The following is a 22,972-nucleotide window of genomic DNA, read 5'->3' as shown; positions in this document are numbered from 1 at the left end:
TTTCTTTCTCTTTGATACCTTTACGTATAGGAACATCATTGTCTCAGAATAAAGATCCTGGGGGACTGTTATTACTGTGTGTCGGGACTCCCAGAACCTCGCCAGGACCACGCACACTGCTGTGTTGAAATGGGGCTCAGCATGATCAAAACTATCAGGTAGTGTTGATTTTCTTCCTTCTTCTTCTTCTTCTTTCATTGTTTCTGACAGTCTCCTGAACTTCTTATCTGAGAATGCTATTACTAGACAAGTAATTCCTATGGGAGTTCAGAGACCTCAGGATTATCACTGTAAAAAGGGCAGGACTTTTTCGATCCATGTAATGCATGGGAACAGGTACTAAATGCATTTTATTAACCTGTGCTATTTCAGAACATATAACACAACAGCTGTGTGTGCATTGTGAGTGATCGTTTTCATGGTTCTTTGTACTGTTGTCATTTTTAAGAGGGGGTTGAGGAGGAGGAGGCTGTATTGCTTTCTATAACCCCTTTAATAAAATAAACCAACAATATACACCCTAAATAGACAGCTGTGGCAATACTTCAGCTTGGAAACTAGCACATAGACAAACTCATAAGCACTAAGATTTGCCAGATGAGTAAATTTTACTTGTTAAATTAAGTTGGTGCTTAAATCCACAAGCACTGGAAGTGTTTTAACTAAGCAGTGTGTTCTCATCATGTAAATATAGTTGTGTTGCTGATAGATTATTGTATTTTGATGCAATTAGGATTAATAATAACAATGTTTCAGCAGTCTGTGTATAGAGCTAGTCCAATAATTTATCATGGCAGTAGCTGACATCTAATGCTCCAGAAGAGGTTTTTGCCATCTTTTTTATCCTCTATATCAATGTTGCCGAGTTCCCCTTCTCCAGATTCTTCTTCTGTTTCTGTCTTCCATAAAACAGTGTTGTCAAACACTCTCTTCTTTCCATGGATGTTTTGCTGTCCAATCTCTTCATCTGCTTATTTTCCAGACTGCTTTGTCCCTTTAATCTGAATGTGTATCATTACATGCATCAGACAGTTAATGCGTACTGCAGCTACATTACTGAGATCATAATAGAGAAAGAATTTGACAAAAATTAATTAATGGGAAATGTAACTGAATAATGATTATACAACAATGATGTCTAAGAAGGTTAGATTCAATTATCACAGACTAAATGTTGCACAAAGTAATCAATATTTTGCTTCTGGAATTCCCATAGTGAAAGTGAAACATGAATTAGAGAATACAGAGATGAAAAAATCTGCCAGCATTGTTAAAAATTCTTGGAGACACACAACAGATCATTTGCATTTGCTTGGCAAAATCATCTTCAGCAAACCCATTGTAAGTTTTTTTTTCCTAAGATAGTAGATTTTTCTGAATCTCTTTACACTTGTGGAAGCCTCTAGCACTCCAGTGCCTTTTTATGAATGGCGTCTCAGAGGCAGTAGTCCAGTAGAAATGGTACTGTATTTTCAGTATCTTAAATGACAGTTATATTCAGTAGGAGCTGGGAAACCAAAGTCCATTAGGATTTGGGTCATCCCAGGCTAATTCAGTTCAGATTGCCTCCAATTTATTTGATAATCCCAGTACCTGAATTTCTGGCCATTCGATGAGCAGGTTTTTCTGTATAGGAGTCTTATGTTACTTATTTTAATGTGTGTTTGTATAGTTCACAGGGAGGACGAATCGCTCCATGGGATATTACAAATACTTCAGTTCACATTTCTGAGAGAATGTGGAGTTACTACAGTCCATTAATTAGAACTTAAATTAGTAGATATGTCTTACAGTTAAAATAAAAAAAAACAAAAAACAAAACAAAACAAAACAAAACAACAACTTCTTTAGAAAACTGAGCTTCTACTATATTGGTCACTGCAGAATTTAATCAGATCTAAAACCTGTTGGAAATTACATTTTGATGATCATAAATTTTTTTATCTTCATCTGAAGATTTCACAAAATAAATATTTTGTATGTTCAAAACAACAGGGAGATGATCCAGGATATGAGAAACTATCATTCAGACTTCACAGTTACATTGAAGTTATATAGACGAGCTCAAAGCCTTCTTGCAAATCAAAGGATCTTTACAGGAAACTTCCAAAAATTTCACTACTCATAAATCCTACCTAAACAGTCATTTCTTCTCCCTCTTGCAGAGTTATATCTTAGATTTTAACTCTTAGCTATATTTTAACTCAAGCACTTAGCCTAGCTTAAGAATTCGACATTAAAACAGAAACTGGGATTTATGCTACAACATCCCACCTATAATTGGGATTTAGGCACCTATATCATGGAGAACAATACAGGTACTTCTGCAACTCCTCATTCTTGTACTGGTTTAAGTTCTTTATGCAATTAATGTAGAAGGAAGTTTTAAATTAGGCAGATCAGTTTTTCCCCTGCACGTCCTCCAAGATTCCCGTTCTCTCCATTGACAACAGGTAGTTGGTAATTTTTACAGTATCAGCACCATCACTTCTGGTGATGCAGTGCCCAGAAATCTACCATCTCAGGGTTCTGTTACTGAATTTTCCTTCTAGTCTTCTTTATGACTGCACGATCAGTGGGAATTGAGCAAGAATGTCAAATCTATTCATTACACAACAGGTGAAATAAATCTACATGGACAGATTGACTCACAAGGGACTTCTGACTGTTTTCATACAGCTCAAATCCATACAGTTAAAGTGTTAATTGATTGTTAATTGAGACTCCACAACTTGATCTTAAGCTCATACACCAAGGATCTGGACTTGAGTCTTGTTGCTCCACTTCTCTCTTTGCAGATGCAAGGAACTGTTCAGAACTCAACAAAACAATCCAAGATCATTATTTTCTCTGTACTGATTTTTTGCATCACTCTGTCTTGTTACAAATCTTATAAAAGAAAAGCTATTATTGTTTTTCCAGTCTGTCTTCCGGTACTGTGGACACTTAAAAACTGAGTACAATTGAAATACAACTTTCAGACATGGGAAGGTTCCATGAAATGTGATATTTACTCCAAAACAAGGAAGCGTTGCCCCGTCGCATTTGTGCATGGGCAAGAATACTAACTCCGGCTGTCTTGCAAAACCCAACTTCCTGTAAACTCTCTTTAGCTGCAGTTGGAAATGCAAATTAAAATAAAAAGAACGATCTCTTCATGAGGGGTTCATTTACTCAGCTAGTTCTCATATCTTTTCACATGCAGCATAACTCTTCCTGTATTTAATTTTATCGTATTAATGCCTAGCTGTACTGACAGTTGATAGAAATGAGATACTAGTGGAATGTTTAGTCATCAGATGATAATGTTTCATTTTAAGTTATCACCCAAGCTAAATGGGCATCAGAGTAACACTGAGAAACTAGATCTGCCATTGCTCTTACCTATAAGAAAAAGCAGCCATTTTATCATTATGTCTGTATGAGGAGGGAAAGATATGTAAGAAGAAAGCAGTGAGAAGAGTGCATCAGTGTTTTCATTGCTTGTTAATGAAATTCCAAAGCCATGCTGGAGTGCCAGATGGATGGGATATATGATAAAATTCAAGGCAGGTATATCTATTTGCTGACAGTCAAATATAGAACATGAGCTTAAGACCTAACAATAAAATGAGGTTAGATCTGGTGAGACAATAATTTCCTCACAAATATATTAAGATGGATGTTAAAGTAGATAAGGGAAAAATACAGTACATAAAAGTAATTCTGAATGGAAATAAATTCTAAATATCACATTATGTTTCAGAAATAGATTAACATGCTTGTTCATTGGGGTTTTCTGTTCTTTGGGTTGGACTATAAGGAGAGGAATAACTAAATAAAACAAAGTGAGGAAAGTTCAGAGTGAAAGTGAGTAAAGGAGAAAGAATGGGAAGCATGAAAGAAGTCAGAAGTAGAGGAAGGGCTGTGAAGAGAGGTGAAGGAAATAATCTTAAAGAGGAGGAGAAACTACTTCCAAAGTGTAAATCATAGAGCATAGTCTGTCAATGTTAAGACTGAGATGAATCTTGATGTAGTGGCTTCGTTTTAAAAAGCTTGCTAAACATTTTTATAAAGGTACAGGGAAAAGTCACAAATATAATTTGTGAAGCAGAGTGCTTTTAAAATAAGAAAATTGTGAAACTTGATCTGTTTAGCTGAGCAAAAAAAATGATTGAGACATTATCTGGTAGCAGCACATAAAAAAATTTATGGGCAGAAAACACTAGATTTGAAAATGGGTGATGGTATTACTAAGAGAAGTGATGGCTTTTCTGTTCCTCAGTATTTTCAAATCAAAACTGAATTTCTTCCTAGAGTAAATATTTCCATCAGCCACAAGTTACAGGAATACAAACAAGCATGAGTGGGTATAATGTACCAGCCTGTGTGAGACAATGTATTGAGGTGGACAATGTAACTGTCCCTTCTGCTCTTCAGCTTGGGACACAGTGGCAGTGTAAGTGACAGGAGCTGCCTTCACAGCAAGAGCTGCTGCTTTCACCACCACCTTCTCAAATGTCCTTATTCCTAAAATCCCTGTGACTGGGAAGAGAGGGGGGAGGGAGACTGTGTGAGGCCCAGCTCCTCAAGGACTCACTCACATGATATAATGATGGAAATCCCACAACAATCCACATAACAGTGGAAAATCAAACAAACCTTTATGCTGGTGTATTTGTTTGATAAGTCAAGGAGTTCTGAGTGGTTTCATCTGTTGGATTATTTCCCACTAAAATACCAGCTGAAAGAGTAATTTTTATGACAGACAAAATAATTCCAGCATACAATGTAAACTAAACTCCAGAAATCACATAACAGCTTATCTTCATTAAAACTCTGTAATTAACTGCTAATATTAGCATCAATTCATGAGAGGAAAAAAAAATAAAACTAAACAAAACACACACACACACACACAAAACCACCCAAACAAAAAAAAAATACCACAAAACTAAAAAAGCCCCAACACACTACAACTATTTCAGATGATCTCAGTGACTGACCTGGCAAGTTTCCTGCCTTTAACATGAAAAACTGCATTTAACTTCATCTGTTGGGTATTAAAAACAATTCATGAAGTGATCAATGCTTGTTAAAAAAATTAATCAGACAGTGAAACATCCAGGGATTGCTTTCATATTCCATGATTCATAAATAATTATTTAATAGTATAATTGATCCAGTTCTGGATTCCTTCCACAGATTATTTCTTCTATAATGTACAAGGCTCAGCCTACGAAAAGACTACTGCTTACCTTCATTTCTGTGTGGTGGTGGAAAGGGACGTTGCAAGATATTCACAAGTTCAGCCATCACTTTTCAGACAGGCCAGAGAATGGATAGGTTTCACACTGGGACTTGATCACATCGTCACCTCCATGTGTCCATTTCAGCCACTGACTGCAAATGAACAGAGCATCAGGGCAGTATATCTTTCCCTGTTTGTGCTGTTGGGTGACAATATGAATTGAAATGGGTAGAGATTAAGAGATTCGTGTGCCTCTGAGCATCTTTCTTCTGAATGTGCCACCAAATATAGTCAAAGCTATATTGGCAAGATGGCATAGGAGTGTATATAATTATATAGCTTTTTATAACATAGTTTTCAGATGAAAAAGCAGACTTCTGATAATACTGTTTGTAGTCTCTTGTGATATATTAGTTTCCTGCCTCTCAGCGCAGATAAACATAACAAACAAGAATACAGGAGTGGTTTAACTCTGTCCATGTTGCTATAGTCTCCGTCTGAACTCAGAACAAGTCAGTTATATTAATGATAAGTCTGATGATATGAAACTTCTCCAGATAATAGTTTCTGCTGACATTGGAATTCAGCTCTAATTCCAAGGTAAACTCACCCTGGAGCTATTTTAAACTGGCTTCTTGGGATAATATCTACCTTAAATTGTAAATTCAGTGTTGTGTAAAGTCCATCTACAAAGTGTTATATCCTGTGAGTCATATTACCTGAGCTGTATTCTTTGAACTATTCAGTAGTTTAGTACATCCTATTACCTAGCTTTTTAAAAACAATGGATATCTCCTTCACAAACATGACACAGTTCCCAGAGTCACACCAAAAAGAGCACTTACCTCAGTTCACCTACTACCCTCTCAGGTCAGCACCAAAAATCATTTGAGTTCCTTTAGCAAAATTCCACATATCTGTTGAGTCCAACCAAAAAATTCTCTATGTAATTGAACCTTAGGATCATAGGACAGTTCAGTTTGGAGGGGACACCAGGAGATCACTAGTCCAACCTTCTGCTCAAAGCAGGGTCAGATAAGACCCTTATTTACTTCAACCAGAATACACAGACCTTCCTATTACATCTGCACAAGGATGATAATGGCTATGTCTTGATAGGTAAATTAAACAGCCCCAGGGAATGTTAACTGTCACCAGGAAAAAGTGGCACAGACTGTCCAAGTCCATTCTTCTGAACTTTTTGCTTCCAAAACCAGGCAGTTGCATTCAAATTGCCTACTGGAAATGGTCTTCATCACATATAAGCTGCTGAACCTGGGAACAGGCTGTGAGAGAGCTAGTTGACCAGGAAAAAAAACATTCTGGGGCTCTTTTAAGTATCTCAAAGTATAGACAGAACCTTGCAGAGTTAAACGGGTCAGCACAGATGTAGCCAGTATGTCACTGTCTGGACATGCAAGGTGTGAATTGCAGGGCATTCAGATTTTTGGCAGCTACAGTAAAGGTTGAAAAGCAGATTTATAACTTTTGGCTCCCCTTCTACATGCAAATAGGAAAGCCTCTGATTAACAGCACAAAAATCAAATGCCCATCAAAGTATGCTGGCCAGAAGGAAACGCCAAGATCCAATTAAAATCAATGAAATTTTTATCACTGACTTGACTGAAATAAGATGAAGAGCATGAATAACATCAGTCACAGTTGCCTCATCCTGGATAAGATATCAGACAGCTTGTGAGGTAAACAGGGCTGCTTTACAGATCATCAATAATGCATCCTCATGCATGTGCTTTGCAAAGTATTTGTGAGAGCCTGTAAACTGGTTGAAGCAAATAATACATTTTATTTTTTTTAACTAGAAGCTTCACTGATGAATAAATTTAGGAGACCGAAGAACTAAAAGATGTGGAACACTTAAGCTTATACAAAATGAACACTTTTCATTTTTTCAGTATGTAGTACATGATATTATTTATGAGAAGTTTTTTTCTGAATAAATGAGAACTACTGTTATTGATGAAGATGATCCAGGGTTTGTTGTTTCAAAGTTTTTATTTTTTTTTCCCTATAGCAGTATATAAGCAAGACCTCCTGAAAGTATGTGGTAGTATGGCTGTTAGGGATTTCGATTTGACCATGATGAAGTCCTCTTCTCTACACAATTCAGAAATCTCTTTCACTCCCCATCACTCCAAATTTTTAAGAAAAATAATAATTCGTTGGCTTTTTACATGCCCCACTTTTAAACTACAGCCATTTATTATTTATTCAATTTAAAACCATATTACAAAAGTTTTGTGAAAACTAATGTCTCTACAAACAGGTTCTCAACAGCTCTACTCTCAGTCTTGTGTTACAAATAATAAAAAAATGGAAGCAAGACTAGATTGCTGTTGTGCTTTAATTCACGTTCTGGACAGGGCCAGTTTAAATATATCTCAGACTGTCTGTGGCTCGATCCATTCAGGTCCCCTCAAGCAATTAGTTTCCTACCTATCAATATAAAAGCACATTTCTGTGAAGGGCAAATAAGAGGAGGATGTGAAGATAGGGCCCTGCAGGTGCACCAGCACTGCAGCAGACAGAAAAACACAACAGCCCTCAGTCAAAGGATGCAGGCAGCTAGCCAAATCCACACTGAGTGCATCTGAAGACCTGAGATCAAATATCAGCTGAGCAGCACACAGGAAGAAGTTGCTGGGAGGCTGTGAAAGACAACAGATAAGGCGAGGGGGATAGGACCTTGATTAGAGTCTGCAGTGTCATGCAGGAGGTGGTGTGAACAGCACAGCTATATTTTGAACAAATGCAAAAGTCCTATATGTCTGACTGAGTATGCCAAAGACTTTTCAGGGCATTACCACATTTTTATGACAAAGGAAAAGTTAAAATCCAGCAATCCTTAGTGAACACTGCAAACAGAGGGATGCATTGCTCAGTTGCACCATCATTTGTACCTGGTCTCTCCAGTGAGATCTCTGTGTGTTATTTCCCATATAGGGCTCAAATACAAGACTATAATTTATAGTATTTTAAATTTAGAATAGAATAGAATAGAATAGAATAGAATAGAATAGAATAGAATAGAATAGAATAGAATAGAATAGAATAGAATAGAATAGAATAGAATAGAACAGAATTCAGTCGGAAGGGACCTACAACGATCATCTAGTCCAACTGCCTGATCACTTCAGGGCTGACCAAGTTAAAGCATGTTATTAAGGGCATTGTCCAAATGCCTCTTAAACAGTGACAGGCTTGGGGCATCAACCACCTCTCTAGGAAGCCTGTTCCAGTGTTTGACCACCCTTTCAGTAAAGAAATGCTTCCTAATGTCCAGTCTAAACCTTCCCTGGCACAACTTTGAACCATTCCTGGATCCCAGGGAGAAGAGCTCAGCACCTCCCTCTCCCCTTCCCCTCCTCAGGAGGCTGTAGAGAGCAATGATGTCACCCCTCAGCCTCCTTCTCTCCAAACTAGACAAACCCAGGGTCCTCAGCCACTGCTCACAGGACATGCCTTCCAGCCCTTTCACCAGCTTTGTTGCCCTCCTCTGGAAGCATTCAAGGACCTTCACATCCTTCTTACATCGTGGGGCCCAGCACTGCACCCAGTATTCAAGGTGAGGCTGCACCAGCACTGAATACAGCGGGATAATCACCTCTCTTGACTGGCTGGTTACGCTGTGTTTGATCCACCCCAGGGTGCGGTTTGACCTCTTGGCTGCCAGGGCACACTGCTGGCTCACACTGAGCACCCCCAGATCCCTTTCTGCAGGGCTGCTCTCCAGCCACTCCTCTCCCAGTTAGACTTGTGCTCAGCGTTACTACATCCTCTGTGCAGAATCCAGCATATGGACTTGTTAAATTTCATCCCTTTGTAATTCTAGTCTAGTCTAGTCTACTAATATATTTATTCTATTCTATTCTATTCTATTCTATTCTATTCTATTCTATTCTATTCTATTCTATTCTATTCTTGTATTGTATTGTATTGTATTGTATTGTATTGTATTGTATTTGTATTGTATTGTATTGTATTGTATTGTATTATATTATACTATAGTATAGTATATTAATATATTTTTGCTGCTAGATGACACTGAATGAAACAGCTCAGCTGAAAAGAGTTAAATATTTATGTGGATGAGGATTCGGACATCATATAAATATGGAAAATGGATATGAACCTTTATGTTTCAGGGGATGAGGAAACCATTAATGGCACATGGTTAAGAAGACATTTATCATTTTCATGTTGTTGCCTAATATCTTTCTCACTGATGACAATCAGATAGTGGACAGGATAATCAAGTATCTAAATGATATAGCCTAATTAGGTACAATAATTCTCTTGGGATCTAGAAACAAGTTTTTAAATTCATGTAACTGATTTTTCATTTAAATTACTTTTATTTTTTCAAGTTTATCAAGTAATGCAAACATTCAAGTTTGCTCTTTTGAATGATTGCATAAAAAGCTGGGTGTTTTGGTGGTCAAATATAGCTTTAATTTGAAATTAAAGAGGAACCAGATCCCTTTCTGCAGAGCTGCTCTCCAACCACTACTCTCCCAATTTAGGCTTGTGCCCAGTGTTACTCTGTCTGGCATTAGGACTTGTTATATTCCATGCCATTGATGATTGTCCAGTGCTAGTGTTTGTCCAATGTTAGACACTAATATTTATTAGCAATTTAATACTATAGTACTTAAAATCTAAATTGGTCTAATAGACTGTGTGTGTATATATGTAGAGAGAGGTATTATGTAAATATATGCTATTAGACCATTTTATTAAATTTAAGGTCCTCTTATTGTGTGCCTTTTTCAATGAAAAGCTTTTTGCTCAATTATTCCTCTGGAGCCAATTTGCTTTTTACTTCAAGATAAGGAAATCAGACATAAAATGAGAAATAATTATCTTAGTCTGAACAAAAGAAAAGACAGACTAGAGAAACAATCATGTGGGGAGTTGTGTGATAATTCCTCTGACAGCTATGAGTGTTAGTTTAGATATTTTTGCAGCATATCCATAAAAATTATTCAAAACACATCACAAATTACAGTGCTTTCACTTCTCTTAGCTGTTCTCACAGCCTTTAAGGCACTACTTCAGTGTGGAGGAGTTGTTTCCCTGTCCCATCTTCCAGAGACAGGTGATTGTTTAATTTTGATATTTCAAGCCCTCTTGCTTGCAAAGCAATAAAGACATTTGTAAATGAAAACTATAAACTCGGAGTATCAGAATGCAGATAAATCCATTCATAAAGTTTCTTTCTTATTATTTTATGATTAACTTTAAAAAATATCTTCCTTTTAAGTATCTGAAATATGTTAGCTTCCTGATACAGTGAACAGATGTTGTTTTAGGCAAACAACTGCACTAGGACTTATCATATGCATGCTTTTCTCCAAGGTTTCAGAATATACAGGAATGGGAAATAAAGATGAATTGTTTATTTTCAGTTCCTCACATTTTTATATGAGTAGTTTCTCTCCATTTTAAAACTCTTCTTTTTTTTCCCCACAAACTGAATTGATACCCCATTGCAACAATGAAAGGCCAAGTATTAGAAGCAGTAAGCGATTTACCCTTGTCCTCTAGAGAGGGTCTGTCAAGGTCATGACTGAGGCATCTGAGGCAATGATAGTTACCTTCAGAGTTGTGAAACAGAGCTGTTTATTCTTTGCCTGCTCTGTTGTGTGATCTTGCTGTGCTGCCATTGACTTCAGTGACAGTAGAATGGAGATTCTTTATAGAGAAAGAGCAGCTTTGTTTGTAGACCAACAGTAGCAACGAGCTTTCTCTATCCCAACCTTGTTATTCAAATATTAATGAACGGTAGCTCTAATTAATAGTATTTCCGGTGCAAATAATTTTTGTCATACAGGCAGAACTGTAAAAGTGCTCTCTTCATCATCCCTATGGACACAGCTCAATTGTTTTAGTTGTGAGCTTCCCATGGTGATGCGCTGCAGTATCTCAATACTGATTTGGAAGAGGCAGTCCTAGGTCTAAGACACTACTAAGGTTCCTGTGGCTGTGAATGATATATGTTGTCTCATATCAGAAGAAGATACTATTTTAACACAGTAAAATTCCCTTTATAATCAACAGACATATTAATTGAAAACAGTGCTGGGACAAAGTCCCTTTTCTCAGACCGTTAACAAATATGCCTCCATATGTTTACTCTTGAGAGATGAAATTGTCTTTGCCATCACACAGAATGGAGGAGACTGACTGTAGATTCACGCTGTTACCATAACAGAGAAAATGGTCTTCTAGTCAAATCTACTGAAAATAATTCACCTTTGGACAAAGAGTAACTCTGGAAAATTTTGGTCAACAAAGTAACATTTTTGAAACATTGAAAATTATTCAAAAAGGTACAATAGCATATAAAATACATGCAGCTTTGATTATAATAATTTTTGTAATGTTGTTGAATGCTCTTTTATAATTCCAAGGTAAAGGACTCATTGAGTCCAGACACTTCACACAGACATCTTTTTCTCTCCCTATGATTCTCTTTCTGTCTGATAGGAATAATAGCATGTGCTACTGAACCATGCATGCAATTAAGTGCTTAATGATAATCTGGCTTTTAGAGTCATTTTATCACTACCTGGACTTTGCTACCTAGAAAGTTATCTCTTGATTTTACAGACTAAGTGGTTCTTTATAACAAATTACATTGTATTTTACACTGTATCCACTTCTAAAAGATATGAAAAACCATTGCATATACTTTCATGAGTCTGGTCTTTTATTTTTTTCTTGTTTTGTTTAACAGATATGTTAGGTCAAGAACGAAGCATGACATTGACATGAGAATAGGGATACATTCAGGATCGGTTCTGTGTGGAGTGCTGGGCCTACGGAAGTGGCAGTTTGATGTCTGGTCATGGGACGTGGATATCGCAAACAAACTTGAGTCAGGTGGAATTCCTGGGTAAGGCAACATGTATTTCCCACAGTCAGAAAACATTGCTAACACACTACACTCTTAACCTTGCCAACAGATTAATGGTGTTACATTACTTCAGCAACTATGACCTTTTTTTTTTTTGCTATTTCGCAGTTGGCAAGGATTTGTGAGGCTATACTCAAAAAAGGTAGAAATGGTCAGTTTGCAGAGGCATTGGAAAAGACAAAAATATTTTTTTTTCTTTGCCAGCTATGATTTCCTGAAAAAGGTCAGTAGTTATATTCAGCCCATATAATACTAAGAAGTAGCCCAGATTTCCCAGTTAGGTGTTGACCATTCCTGAGGTTTTCCAGACTTCATTCACTTGTCTTTTGCATTCAAATGCTGCTGTGAGGCACAAGGCTGTAATTTATTTTATTTCATAATTCACAAAGTGTGGGAAGAATTATGTGTTCATAGGTCATTACACTAATAACAAGACATTATGGACAGCAGGCTCTCTAGGGAGTCCTTTAAATAATTTGATGCTTTATTAGATGTTTAGAGACATTTATGTCAGCCTGTCTATATGTGAAAATATATGGTTTTCCATTGAGCTGCCTAGTTTTTCTTTGTCTGAGGTTGCTGATTCACCTGGAAGATAAAATGTTATTTCTGCCTGACACAGCCTATATCTCATGGTAGTTTGGAAGTTGCAAATCCTAGATTTGAAGAAACAGCAGTGGTTGCAGGAATACTCTGTTCACTTTCAGTTCCACTTTCCATTGATGAAAGATATAGCAAAAGATTCCCTACAACATAGAAGCAATAGTAGTGGACATCTTTATGTGGAAAAAGTCTAAGTGATGCTATCATCTTGAGTGAGAGAGGTTTTAAATCATCAAATCTCAGTCACGTGCTCTACTCCCTACACACACATCAGGATCTGTCAGAGCTGTTATATTCCCAGGAAGTTAGAAAGATATTTGCTTTATACTGTATTTGCGAATGCAGATCCCTTCCATCATTCCCCATAGAGACATTTATACTAATATACATTCTTAGAATCAACAGAAAATGAAACATTGCATGCTCTGAAAACAACTTCTATACTCTACATACGTCACCAGTGTCTAAAGTTGCAGAAAAAATCTTTCCCTGCTGCTTGTCCAACATGGTGGCCCCAGATGACTAAGAAAGGTCACATGCTGCTTTGTTAACAACATGTGCAAATCAATCATTTGTAGTTTCACGATCCGCATCTGCAAAAAATATAGTTTATTGTTGTTAATGTGTGCAAGTAGTATGGCTATTAATGAATAACCCAGAGAATGCACCACCTTGTTGTTGATAAAATTCCTGGCTATGCTGCAGTCTATTGGAGCAAAATGATTTCCTCTCCTGGCTATTAGTTTGCCAACAGAACAAAACCTGTATATGACAGCAGATCACTAAGTCCCTCAAAACAGTGATTCATGTCAGGCTTTCCTAGTGTGCAGACCAGATTTAATAGAGCAGTTAAGTTTACTTCAGCTTCTCCTTGCTACTCCCTGTCACCAACATTCAAATCCCCCTGTTTGCCACAATACTGAGATCATTCCCACTGCCAAGCTGCACTGCTTTCCTCTGTTTCATCAGAAAATCTGCCCTGGGGTTATGAATGGTTCTGCTCCCAGTGTGAAATAAGACCAAAGATGGACAGCCCTTTCCTAAATTCACAGCGGAGGGAGTCAGCTCACCTGCCCAGGATGGGGAGGATCCCTCTACCCAGTATGGGGGCAGGAGAGAAGGGGCTCAGCTCTTCCCTAGATGGTTGCATATCACCATGAGAGCTCAAAAGCATGTGTGATGCAGGGACGGATTGCCCCCAAATGAAGAAGCACAAGCAGGTAGCCCAACTGTCGTGGAAGGAGGCACTCAGATGCACTGTGACAAAGCAATCATTTCTGGGTTTCTGAGAGGAAAAAATGTGTCCACAACACCTGAGAAGGAAACCATGTAAGATCCTACAGTGTTATTTCAGAGACAGTCTTCTGCCAGGACCCTATCTTCTAATAATCTTCACGTGCTCTATATAGGTATTAATCTATGGCATTGAATTATCATAAAACCTAGTTAATATTTAATTTTCCAGGATATATATGTGACAGGTATCATCTAAAGTTTTGGGCCTGATATGTTTTCAATAGTAGGACAGGCTATACTTTTTGACTTCAGTACTCAGGTTCCCAATTTACTGTATTTGTATGAAATTAGAAAGACACCTCTCCAGTATACACAAGTTTTTTTAAACAAGCTGTACAAAAGGTGAAACCAGAAAATATTTTTAATCTACCAACTATTTATTAATATTTAGTCCATTTAAGTGTATTACATCAATAGCCAGCTCCACGCTCTAGTTAAAGCTGTTATCATTTCCATTATTAAATCCATATTTCAGGGTTTATAATGCAATATATCCAAATTATGTTAGTTGAAACTCAGCACAAAGATAGTCACCCTGGCAACTAATGTATCACTTTCTTTTTATTTCTTCTTTTTTTCTTTTTTTTTTCTTTTTTAAATAAGTACTTTACTTAAATCAATTTAGCCTATTTAGGTTTCTAAGAGCTAGGAAATGCATTATCTTTCTGAGAGGTCATATGCTCTGGTTTTAAAGTCCAGGTCAAAAGTTGCTTGCATTTGAGAAACATATTTACTGATTTTTATTGTCAATTTTAATGACATTTGACTGCAAAAGAGTCCTATATCTGTGGACTTCATAACGGCATGACTTCAGAGAGTGAAAATTGTACAAAACCCGTGTTGACTTCAGAGGGAAGCTGAGAAAGGTTAAAAAATGGCTGATTTTTGATCTTTTAATGAGCTGCTGATATTTATCACTCCACATAGACCCAGTTTGTGTGAAATTCTGGTACTGCTTGGCATTTCACACTGCTTAAAGACAACGAGTACTTTATTTTCTGACAGTACGTACACATCATACGTGCACTTATAGCTTTGTACTCCATCAGTATTTTATGCAGTTTAACTGTAGTGGCATCCTTTATGTTCCAGAAGTTCCCAAGGGGCATGTTAGGACCATTTCCTTCAGTGGGGAAAAGCCAATTTGTGGTACCTGAGAAAAATGCCTCAGCATGGGTCATCAAGAAGTGATCAAGAATTTTAGCTGACTCTGAATTTTAGGAATCTGTCTGCACGTCTGACTTTCAGGAAGTGCCATGCATCCAAAATTTGAAAAATGAGCCAATTTTAATGGAGTTACTGTGTTTATTTTCTTGACTTAGATAAAAGTCTAACAAACATCTCCTCTTATTGCATTTATGATGCTGCATTATAAAGTATAGCATAGCTAACCATGTGGGTGTGTTTTAGAGGTGTCTGCAATTTACCCTACATGTAAAAACTTAAAGATTTCTTAAAAACAGATATAAGAAAGACCCTTCAGGTTTGGTTGGAAGACAGCCAAAGCCCGATCATCTTGTTGCAAAATTTTAGCTTTCTGTGTCATCTCTTAAATTCAACTTCACTTTTGCAAAAGCTTTTTGAACTCATTGCTTAGTTTTACTAGAAATTATCACCTCACTTGCCTTTGTATAGTTTCCCTATTTCCCTAATTCACTTCAAATGCAATCAGACCACTAATTTCAACTGTCTAAGCTATATCAGTTAATTGGAGGAAATGACAGAGCTTCACATAAACTGCTCTAATGCATACCATATATTTTCCTCTTACCATATTTACCTGAAGAGGCAATTTGCATTCACTCTGAATAGTATTTTACTCAGGAAGGTCTCCCATTAATCTATTACTGTAAGCAAAGGTACCAGGTGTGAATGTCAAAGTGTTTTTTTCTGTGACAGGACTTTGTGCATTCATGAGTTCCTATTGATGTGAACATGTCTTGAGAGTATTTGTTCCCAAATGAAGCTCATGTTTGTTGAATACACTATTTAATTTTCTTTATAAAAATCATCATTACAATAGAAAACCTTCTATTTATCGATCATGTTAAAAATGATGCAGAGTTCATAAACTCCTCCTTACCTATGTATACTAGAGTACAATAAGTATTTGGTACTACTTATTTCACTTATGCAGGAGAATTCACATCTCCAAAGCCACTCTGGACTGCCTGAACGGGGATTACAAAGTTGAAGAAGGGCATGGCAAAGAGCGTAATGAATTCTTGAGGAAACATAACATTGAGACTTATTTAATTAAACAACCTGAAGAGAGTCTGTTGACTTTGCCTGAAGATATTGTGAAAGAGGCTGTCAGCTCCTCCGACAGGAGAAACAGTGGAGCAACATTTACCGAAGGATCCTGGAGCCCTGAACTTCCATTTGATAACATAGTGGGAAAACAGAATGTAAGTCAAACTTCCTTTAATGTCATCAAGTATGAACGCATGCTTGAGTGCATTTCAATAATGGAATCCTCAGAGGAGACAAATTAATCTTTAACCTTTATTCTAACACGTACTGTAACAACAGAGGATTAAACAAATTGTTTCAGGGCAGAAATAAATCATGTATACAAACTGGGGAAATGCCAGTGGACCAGAGGTTTTTGAGGTTATTTTCCAACTGAAATTAAATGCTACACAGTGTGGTTTTAATTTAACCAGTCCATAAAGAAGGAAATGAAAAGTAAAGCTGATGTTACTAAAGTAGCTTGGACATTCTAGTCAATCCGTGCATCTCATTACATAGCTTCACTGCCATCAAAATAAAGGGATGAGTGAATGGACACTTCACCAGAGGAAAAAGCAGAGTAGGTTATTGATCTATAAGGGAAAGAAAAAAGATCTACTTTAAAAAAACACCTTGTGAAAACAGTTTGTCCATTCCTCACTTTTCTTCTTTTTCTTTTTTAATAAAAAATATTAAAAACTTAGATTATAAGACATAATTAAGGTTCACTAGCAGGTGAGTTAGACTCTAAGGTCATGCATAGCTCAATAGAAATATGAGATAATAACAACTGCTCCTGGTCAGATCTTTTCCAAAAGCACTGCATGGCTAATTGCTAACACCCTGGGAACCAGCAATTCTTGTACAGTCATAAAAATCACTGTGAAATCTGCTTGCTTAGAGGAATTAAAGATGGAAATGTTAAAATGCCCTCAGACACCACTCTTTTCACTGCATTTGAAAGATTGATGAGTCTTTATGAAACAAGGTCAGCTGGAGTTTTTTTCCATTTTTCTGAGGGATCTGTAATGACATGATATATCCTTTCTTCTGCTGCACATCCTTAGTCCTACTGGTCTGCACTGTCTGTTGAACTTCAAGCGTTGTTGTGTGGAGGTCTTGCTTTGTCAACCGTCTTCTGCTTCTTACAAATCTGCCCAGAAATGATAAGCCTTCACAGTCAATCAGTCCATGGCAGTTTATTCGTCTCTTCAAACTGAACTGGAGCATGGCATAGTTTGCTGTTATATAAAACACCTGTTTTATATATGTTCTGTACATCTGTGTATCTGCATGTACACTGCCTTTTAGTATTCTCTGTATTTTGTTGATCTGTCTCTGTATTCTCATTTCATTAGGAATAGAGGTATGGGTGCATGGTGCTGTGAATATCTTCTGATCTCTCTCTGTTTCTTCTTCTTTCTATTTAGGACATTCCAATTTCTGTAGTCCAAAAAATCTATGCAGAGTAGGTCATTTTCTCAGCAAATCTGACCTTGATATGAACAAAGGCGAGGAATGAAATAAAGGACTAGTGGTTCTATTCAATTATTGAACAACTCCCACCCAATAAACTAGTAAAAAAACCATGAAAAGCATAGAAATAGGCATAACTAAACAGTTGTTTCAAAACAGATTTTTGTCTTCCGGCAATAAACAATCCATTTTTAGAATAGTTTCTCACTGTTTTTTTAAGAACTTGTTTTTATGCTGGAAATAACTATAATTTTATATTGCACAGCTTTACGATAAGCTTTTTGGTGGAGACAAGATTTAAAAAATCTGCTATTCCACGTGTGATTCAATTATTATGTAATTTTCAATTTTAAAGTTGAGACAGTAGGCATTACTACTCATAAATAATGTATTTCAGCTCAAAATTTAGATGACCGTTTTAAATTACACTAGGATATAGTAGCTTTTTCCAGAGGTGTGTCAATCTTGGACAGAATAAGCAGTTAATAACATTAATTATGCAGCCTAAAGGTCACTGGCGGCAGCAGATGTTGAGAATCCAAGTAGCAGCAACCCAACAATGAATCACTCCATATGTTTGAACATTTGCCAATAGCATTTAAATAATTTCTTTACCCAATGTAAGTTACAACAGAATTTGAGCAACTGGTCACGTGTCTTACTTTTAGCTGTAGTTATGTTAGGAAGAATATGAAATGACAAAGGCTCTGGTGAGTTTTCTGGCCAAACACAAATTCATCACAATCCATATTCTTTATCTCAAACTCATTTTCTATGCGCAGCCGAAGTCAGTGAATTGAAGATGTGTTGATATGAGTGAGGAACAGAATAACCACTCTTTATGTATACAGTCACAGACATTAACAAAAGCTACATGTGTCCACAGCACATTTAGCACCATGTGCTTATCTCTAATGGTGAGATAAGCCAAGGATGCAAGTGCCTGCTCTGAAATTCAGACCATGCCCAATATGGATAGAGTTTTCTGTTATTGAAACAAGTGTCTGGGCTTCTTTCCTAATTAAAAGAAAGTTGGACAGAAGTTATTTTATATTAAGAGACTGAAGACCTCCTCTCTAAAATAAATTAATAGCTTGTGAAGCAGAGTTTCTTCACCAGACCTTAAAAAGAAGTATCTGAAAGCGTTATGTGGTCACTGTGTGTGGTGCTGGAGGCACCTGATGGGCCTGTAATTATGTGAATTAGGAAAAAAAGCATATTAAAATGTCTGTCTGGTATAAGCATATTTTAGTGGTGGCTGCAATGACTCTTAACTGTTATCACAAAAATTATACTTAAAGACTGCCAAGATGACAGACAAGTATAAACAACAGGGTGGAATTCGGTTCAAAACCAAGGCACCTGCATTTGTGTATCTATGGACTATCCCAGTTAAAATCCCACACAGCTCAGCTCCTAAACACACGGGTCTAGTGCTACTTGTGGTGCTCTAGGGTGCCTCAGACATCTGTATGACAAGGGGTCTATAAAAGACCTGTGATCATCTGGACTATCAGTTAAAATCCAGGTAAGAGACTTTGATGTCTCAAATAGTGCTAAACACCTATGCTGAAACATGCTGAGTAAGAGCTTGATTCAGTTTAACTGTGGGTTTCCACTGCAGTTTGAGATACCTTGTCACAGTCCAGCTGGTCCTCACCGCCAACCAGAAGTGCATGGGGTTCCCATAAGTCTTGTGCCATATCTCCTAGCTCCACACTGTTGTCCAGGATACCCTAGAGCATCTCAGCTGACCACAGCTGCATAAAATTGGCCAGTTGAAAGTATTCACAGTGTATATTGTCAATAATAGAAGCTTAGACACCACACCCCTAGACATCTTAATTTAGGTGTCTTCCTCTTGAAACAAATCTGACCTTTAAATATATGACTTTGTATTTTGCTATTTCCCTCCAAGATCTGGTGTTTGCAGTATGAAAAAATAATTTAAAGCCTTCCTAGATTTTTCTAAATGACACTGATTAAAAATTTCCTTTCTTGTTGAGGTCAGGATGTTTGAACTTTTTTCATGAAAACTTTACAGGAAGTAAGTAAAATCTAATCCCAGCCACCTTTTTAAATGTCTGTAAAATATTTCTGAAGTTGGAGTTTTATTATTTGTTTGTTTTAATTCATCTTATCTTTTAGTCTGAGATTCAAGTTTGGCTGGGCTTTTTCTTAATAGAAGCTTGTATGTGTTCCTGCATGATGAACGGTTACTGTCAGCATCAGGAAAGTTCAAGTCCATTGTATCTTACAATTCACAACTGTGTCTTCCATACAGCTATTCACAAAACTGTAGGCGAGGTAACAGGGAGAACCAATACTTCTTAATGTTGGCATAACACAGACTTAAAAGATGTAGAGCAAAGAGGGGGATACAGAGACAAAATGTGTTTAGAACATATTCTTGGGACAATAATTTGCATATTTTTCATTATTGTTGTTACTAATTACAGGAAAGAAGTTGTCTTAAGTATGTGTATGGATGTGAGGGAGAAATGACTGCTAAACTCAAATATTAATTTCCTTGCTATCCTCTGAAAATAAATGCAATTTCTGAGTCCATTTTTGCACCAATACCACCGGCACCATTGCCATAGTGGTGATACTATGTCATGTTCATCTACCATGAATTGTAAATCACTTCATACATTCAGCAAGGCAGTTCTTCATATTAATCAATTTTTAAAATATAATTTGAAGCAAAATTTAGTCACTTACTAGAATGAATTGAGATCATTCTCGTCATGTAAATAAAACACAATGCCCAACTAAAATGTTAGGGAGCTTCTCCACCCTCACTTCCAATGGAGATACAGCAATATGAACTAATTCCAAGGAACTAATGCACACCCCACCATCTGATGTGATCTTGTCCTTTAATATGAATGACTTCAGACTCTCTTGTAAGATTTCAGCCAGCACAAACTGATAACTTTTCTGCATAGCTCAGTTTAAAAGAGATAAGAATACCTAAACTATAGTACCTCAGTGTGTATTAATACAGTATTTATCCAGTTGACTCAATGGATTGTTTACCTGGAATTTGGTTCTAACTTTAGAGTTTCAACCTTAGCTCCAAGGCTAAGGTACGGAGTCAGGCATATTTGAAACTTTAGTATGAGAAAAGAAACTTTAGTATGAGAAAAGTTTCCTTGTTTGTTTTGTTTTTGTTTTTGTTTTTCTCTAAATATTAATGATACTGATTTTCTGAAAGGAAATGGGGATATTTGAGCAGAATGGTTTGCCAAACTTTCTCTAGTGAAAAGAGAGCAAACAGGAATATTGTTTTTCACTTCAAAAGACAGAGGATTTCAGTCCTGATATCCTTTTCTGCCTATTTATTGAGCTCTTAAATTACTCATCAAACAATGAAATATGAGAAAACAAGATACTGCCCGTGACTACGAAGACCTTGGACTTTATTTTAGGACTGCAAAGAAAGTTGTCAGTTGGGGTTTGACTGTAGGTACCTGAGACCCTTCTTGTGTTTTAATGTGCTGTCCTAGATTCATTAGAATGTAATTGCTGACTATCCTTTGAATATGAACAAGGGAAATCTCCCTATATCATTTGCTGTACATAATCCCATGATCCAAAAGAATTGGCTTTCCAGAGAAATCTAGTGATAAATACATCCCAAACTCCTGTTCCCAACAATGCCCAGTAGGACATATAGCAGAAGATTTTTCCAGCAAGGACCCATGGGATAACTTTTCTCAAGCAGAAGTGTATTTCCTGTCCGTAATAATTCTGAAATGTCTTATGCTGTGATGTATGAAGGTTTATATCCTTTCCATTCATTAACATCTCTTAACCCTTGGGAATATCACAGGTAGTGAAGTTTCATTTCCCATTCAAGTGGGAAACCTGCTTCACTGTGGTTTGTGTCACGAAATGATACCATGAAACTGGACTGAGTTATTCTCTTTATGAAAGCAAACTCTACCTCTTTCCTGAAAGTGAAGCACCCTTCATATTATCTCCACTAGCTTTCCTTTGTGAAGCTGTGCAAAAGTATTTTCTTTTTTTTCTTTTGATTAGTCAGTGAAATACCTAAGGAATAATGCATCTGAGATAATATAAAATAATATGAATTACAGTTAAATTATATCATATAGCCTAACTGTAATCTGGACTGACTGAAATATACCAGTAGTGAAGAAGAACATGTTATTTGAAAACCCATGCTGAAGTAATCAGAAATGTCACCTTCTTCACTCCTGCCTAACTGATCTGTTCCTTAACTACACACATCCAGTAACTTTAAGACCAAGGAAAACATCATTGCTCCTGTTTAGTGCCTTCTGTTTTCTGTAGCTTCTGTTCTTAGTTGTTAAAACACACCATTGAGTTAGATACCCTGCTGTGATTTTGGTGTGTACTCCCCTCATGCATGCTCTAATAATTAATTAACAGAATCTGGAAAGGGGAATATGGTCCTAGTGTTCGGTGCAGCACCAAACCTCTTAGTCTGTATAAAAGACAACATTAAAGTACTTCCCTTAATGTACTGTATGTGTTTAGTGGAACAGACTTATTATTTTACACTTCTATAGATTTCATTGAATGAATTGCATGGAATGCTATAATGGTTTGCAATGCAACATGATCTAAAACATTGCATTTTTAACCCAAGGGGATCAGCAGGTTTATTCTGTTTGCATGTGCTTTCCCCTAGACTCTGGCTGCCCTAACAAGAAATTCAATAAATCTGCTTCCAAACCATCTTGCACAAGCTTTGCATGTCCAGTCTGGGCCTGAGGAAATTAACAAGCGAATAGAGCACACCATCGACTTACGGAGTGGCGATAAATTGAGAAGAGAGCATATCAAGCCTTTTTCACTGATGTTTAAAGACTCCAGCCTGGAGCATAAGGTAGCTGGGTCTTGGTAGCTGCATTATTCGCAACTCAAATTGTAATAAATGTCCACTGAAATAGAGAAGCTGTAGGTTCTAGCTTGCACTGTTTGTTTTCTGGTTTTGTTTTTCATTTTGTTTCAGTTTTCAGAAGTTGGGACTGAGCTAGAGGTCGTAATAGACAGTGTCATGATGGAGGTGTTATAATGCTGCAATGATTTCATTTCATTGTTGAAAAATGCCTACACTGAGCAAACTCTGCTTCTGAAAACAACAGCCATTTGCCGGGTTTTGTTTGCTGTCTAGAACAAGCAGTTTTCTGTCAGATGACAGG

At 36.9% G+C, this 22,972-nt stretch overlaps 1 protein-coding gene across 2 annotated transcripts in view; it reads left to right on the top strand.

Moving 5' to 3' along the window:
- The window catches only part of ADCY8 (adenylate cyclase 8), a 138,297-nt gene that overhangs the window by 72,916 nt on the left and 42,409 nt on the right, over positions 1-22,972 (top strand). The window contains exons 5-8 of one of the 2 annotated variants that reach the window (XM_074888005.1): positions 31-158; positions 11,988-12,146; positions 16,204-16,474; positions 22,459-22,656. In XM_074888005.1, coding sequence (XP_074744106.1) covers positions 31-158; positions 11,988-12,146; positions 16,204-16,474; positions 22,459-22,656 — 756 coding nt within the window. The remainder of the gene's footprint in view (positions 1-30; positions 159-11,987; positions 12,147-16,203; positions 16,475-22,458; positions 22,657-22,972) is intronic. The other variant, XM_074888012.1, reaches the window with a different exon arrangement.

The sequence above is a fragment of the Strix uralensis genome, chromosome 1, assembly GCF_047716275.1.
Source record: "Strix uralensis isolate ZFMK-TIS-50842 chromosome 1, bStrUra1, whole genome shotgun sequence".
NCBI classification, from domain to species: Eukaryota; Metazoa; Chordata; class Aves; order Strigiformes; family Strigidae; genus Strix; species Strix uralensis.
This window is presented reverse-complemented; position numbering and strand designations above follow the sequence as displayed.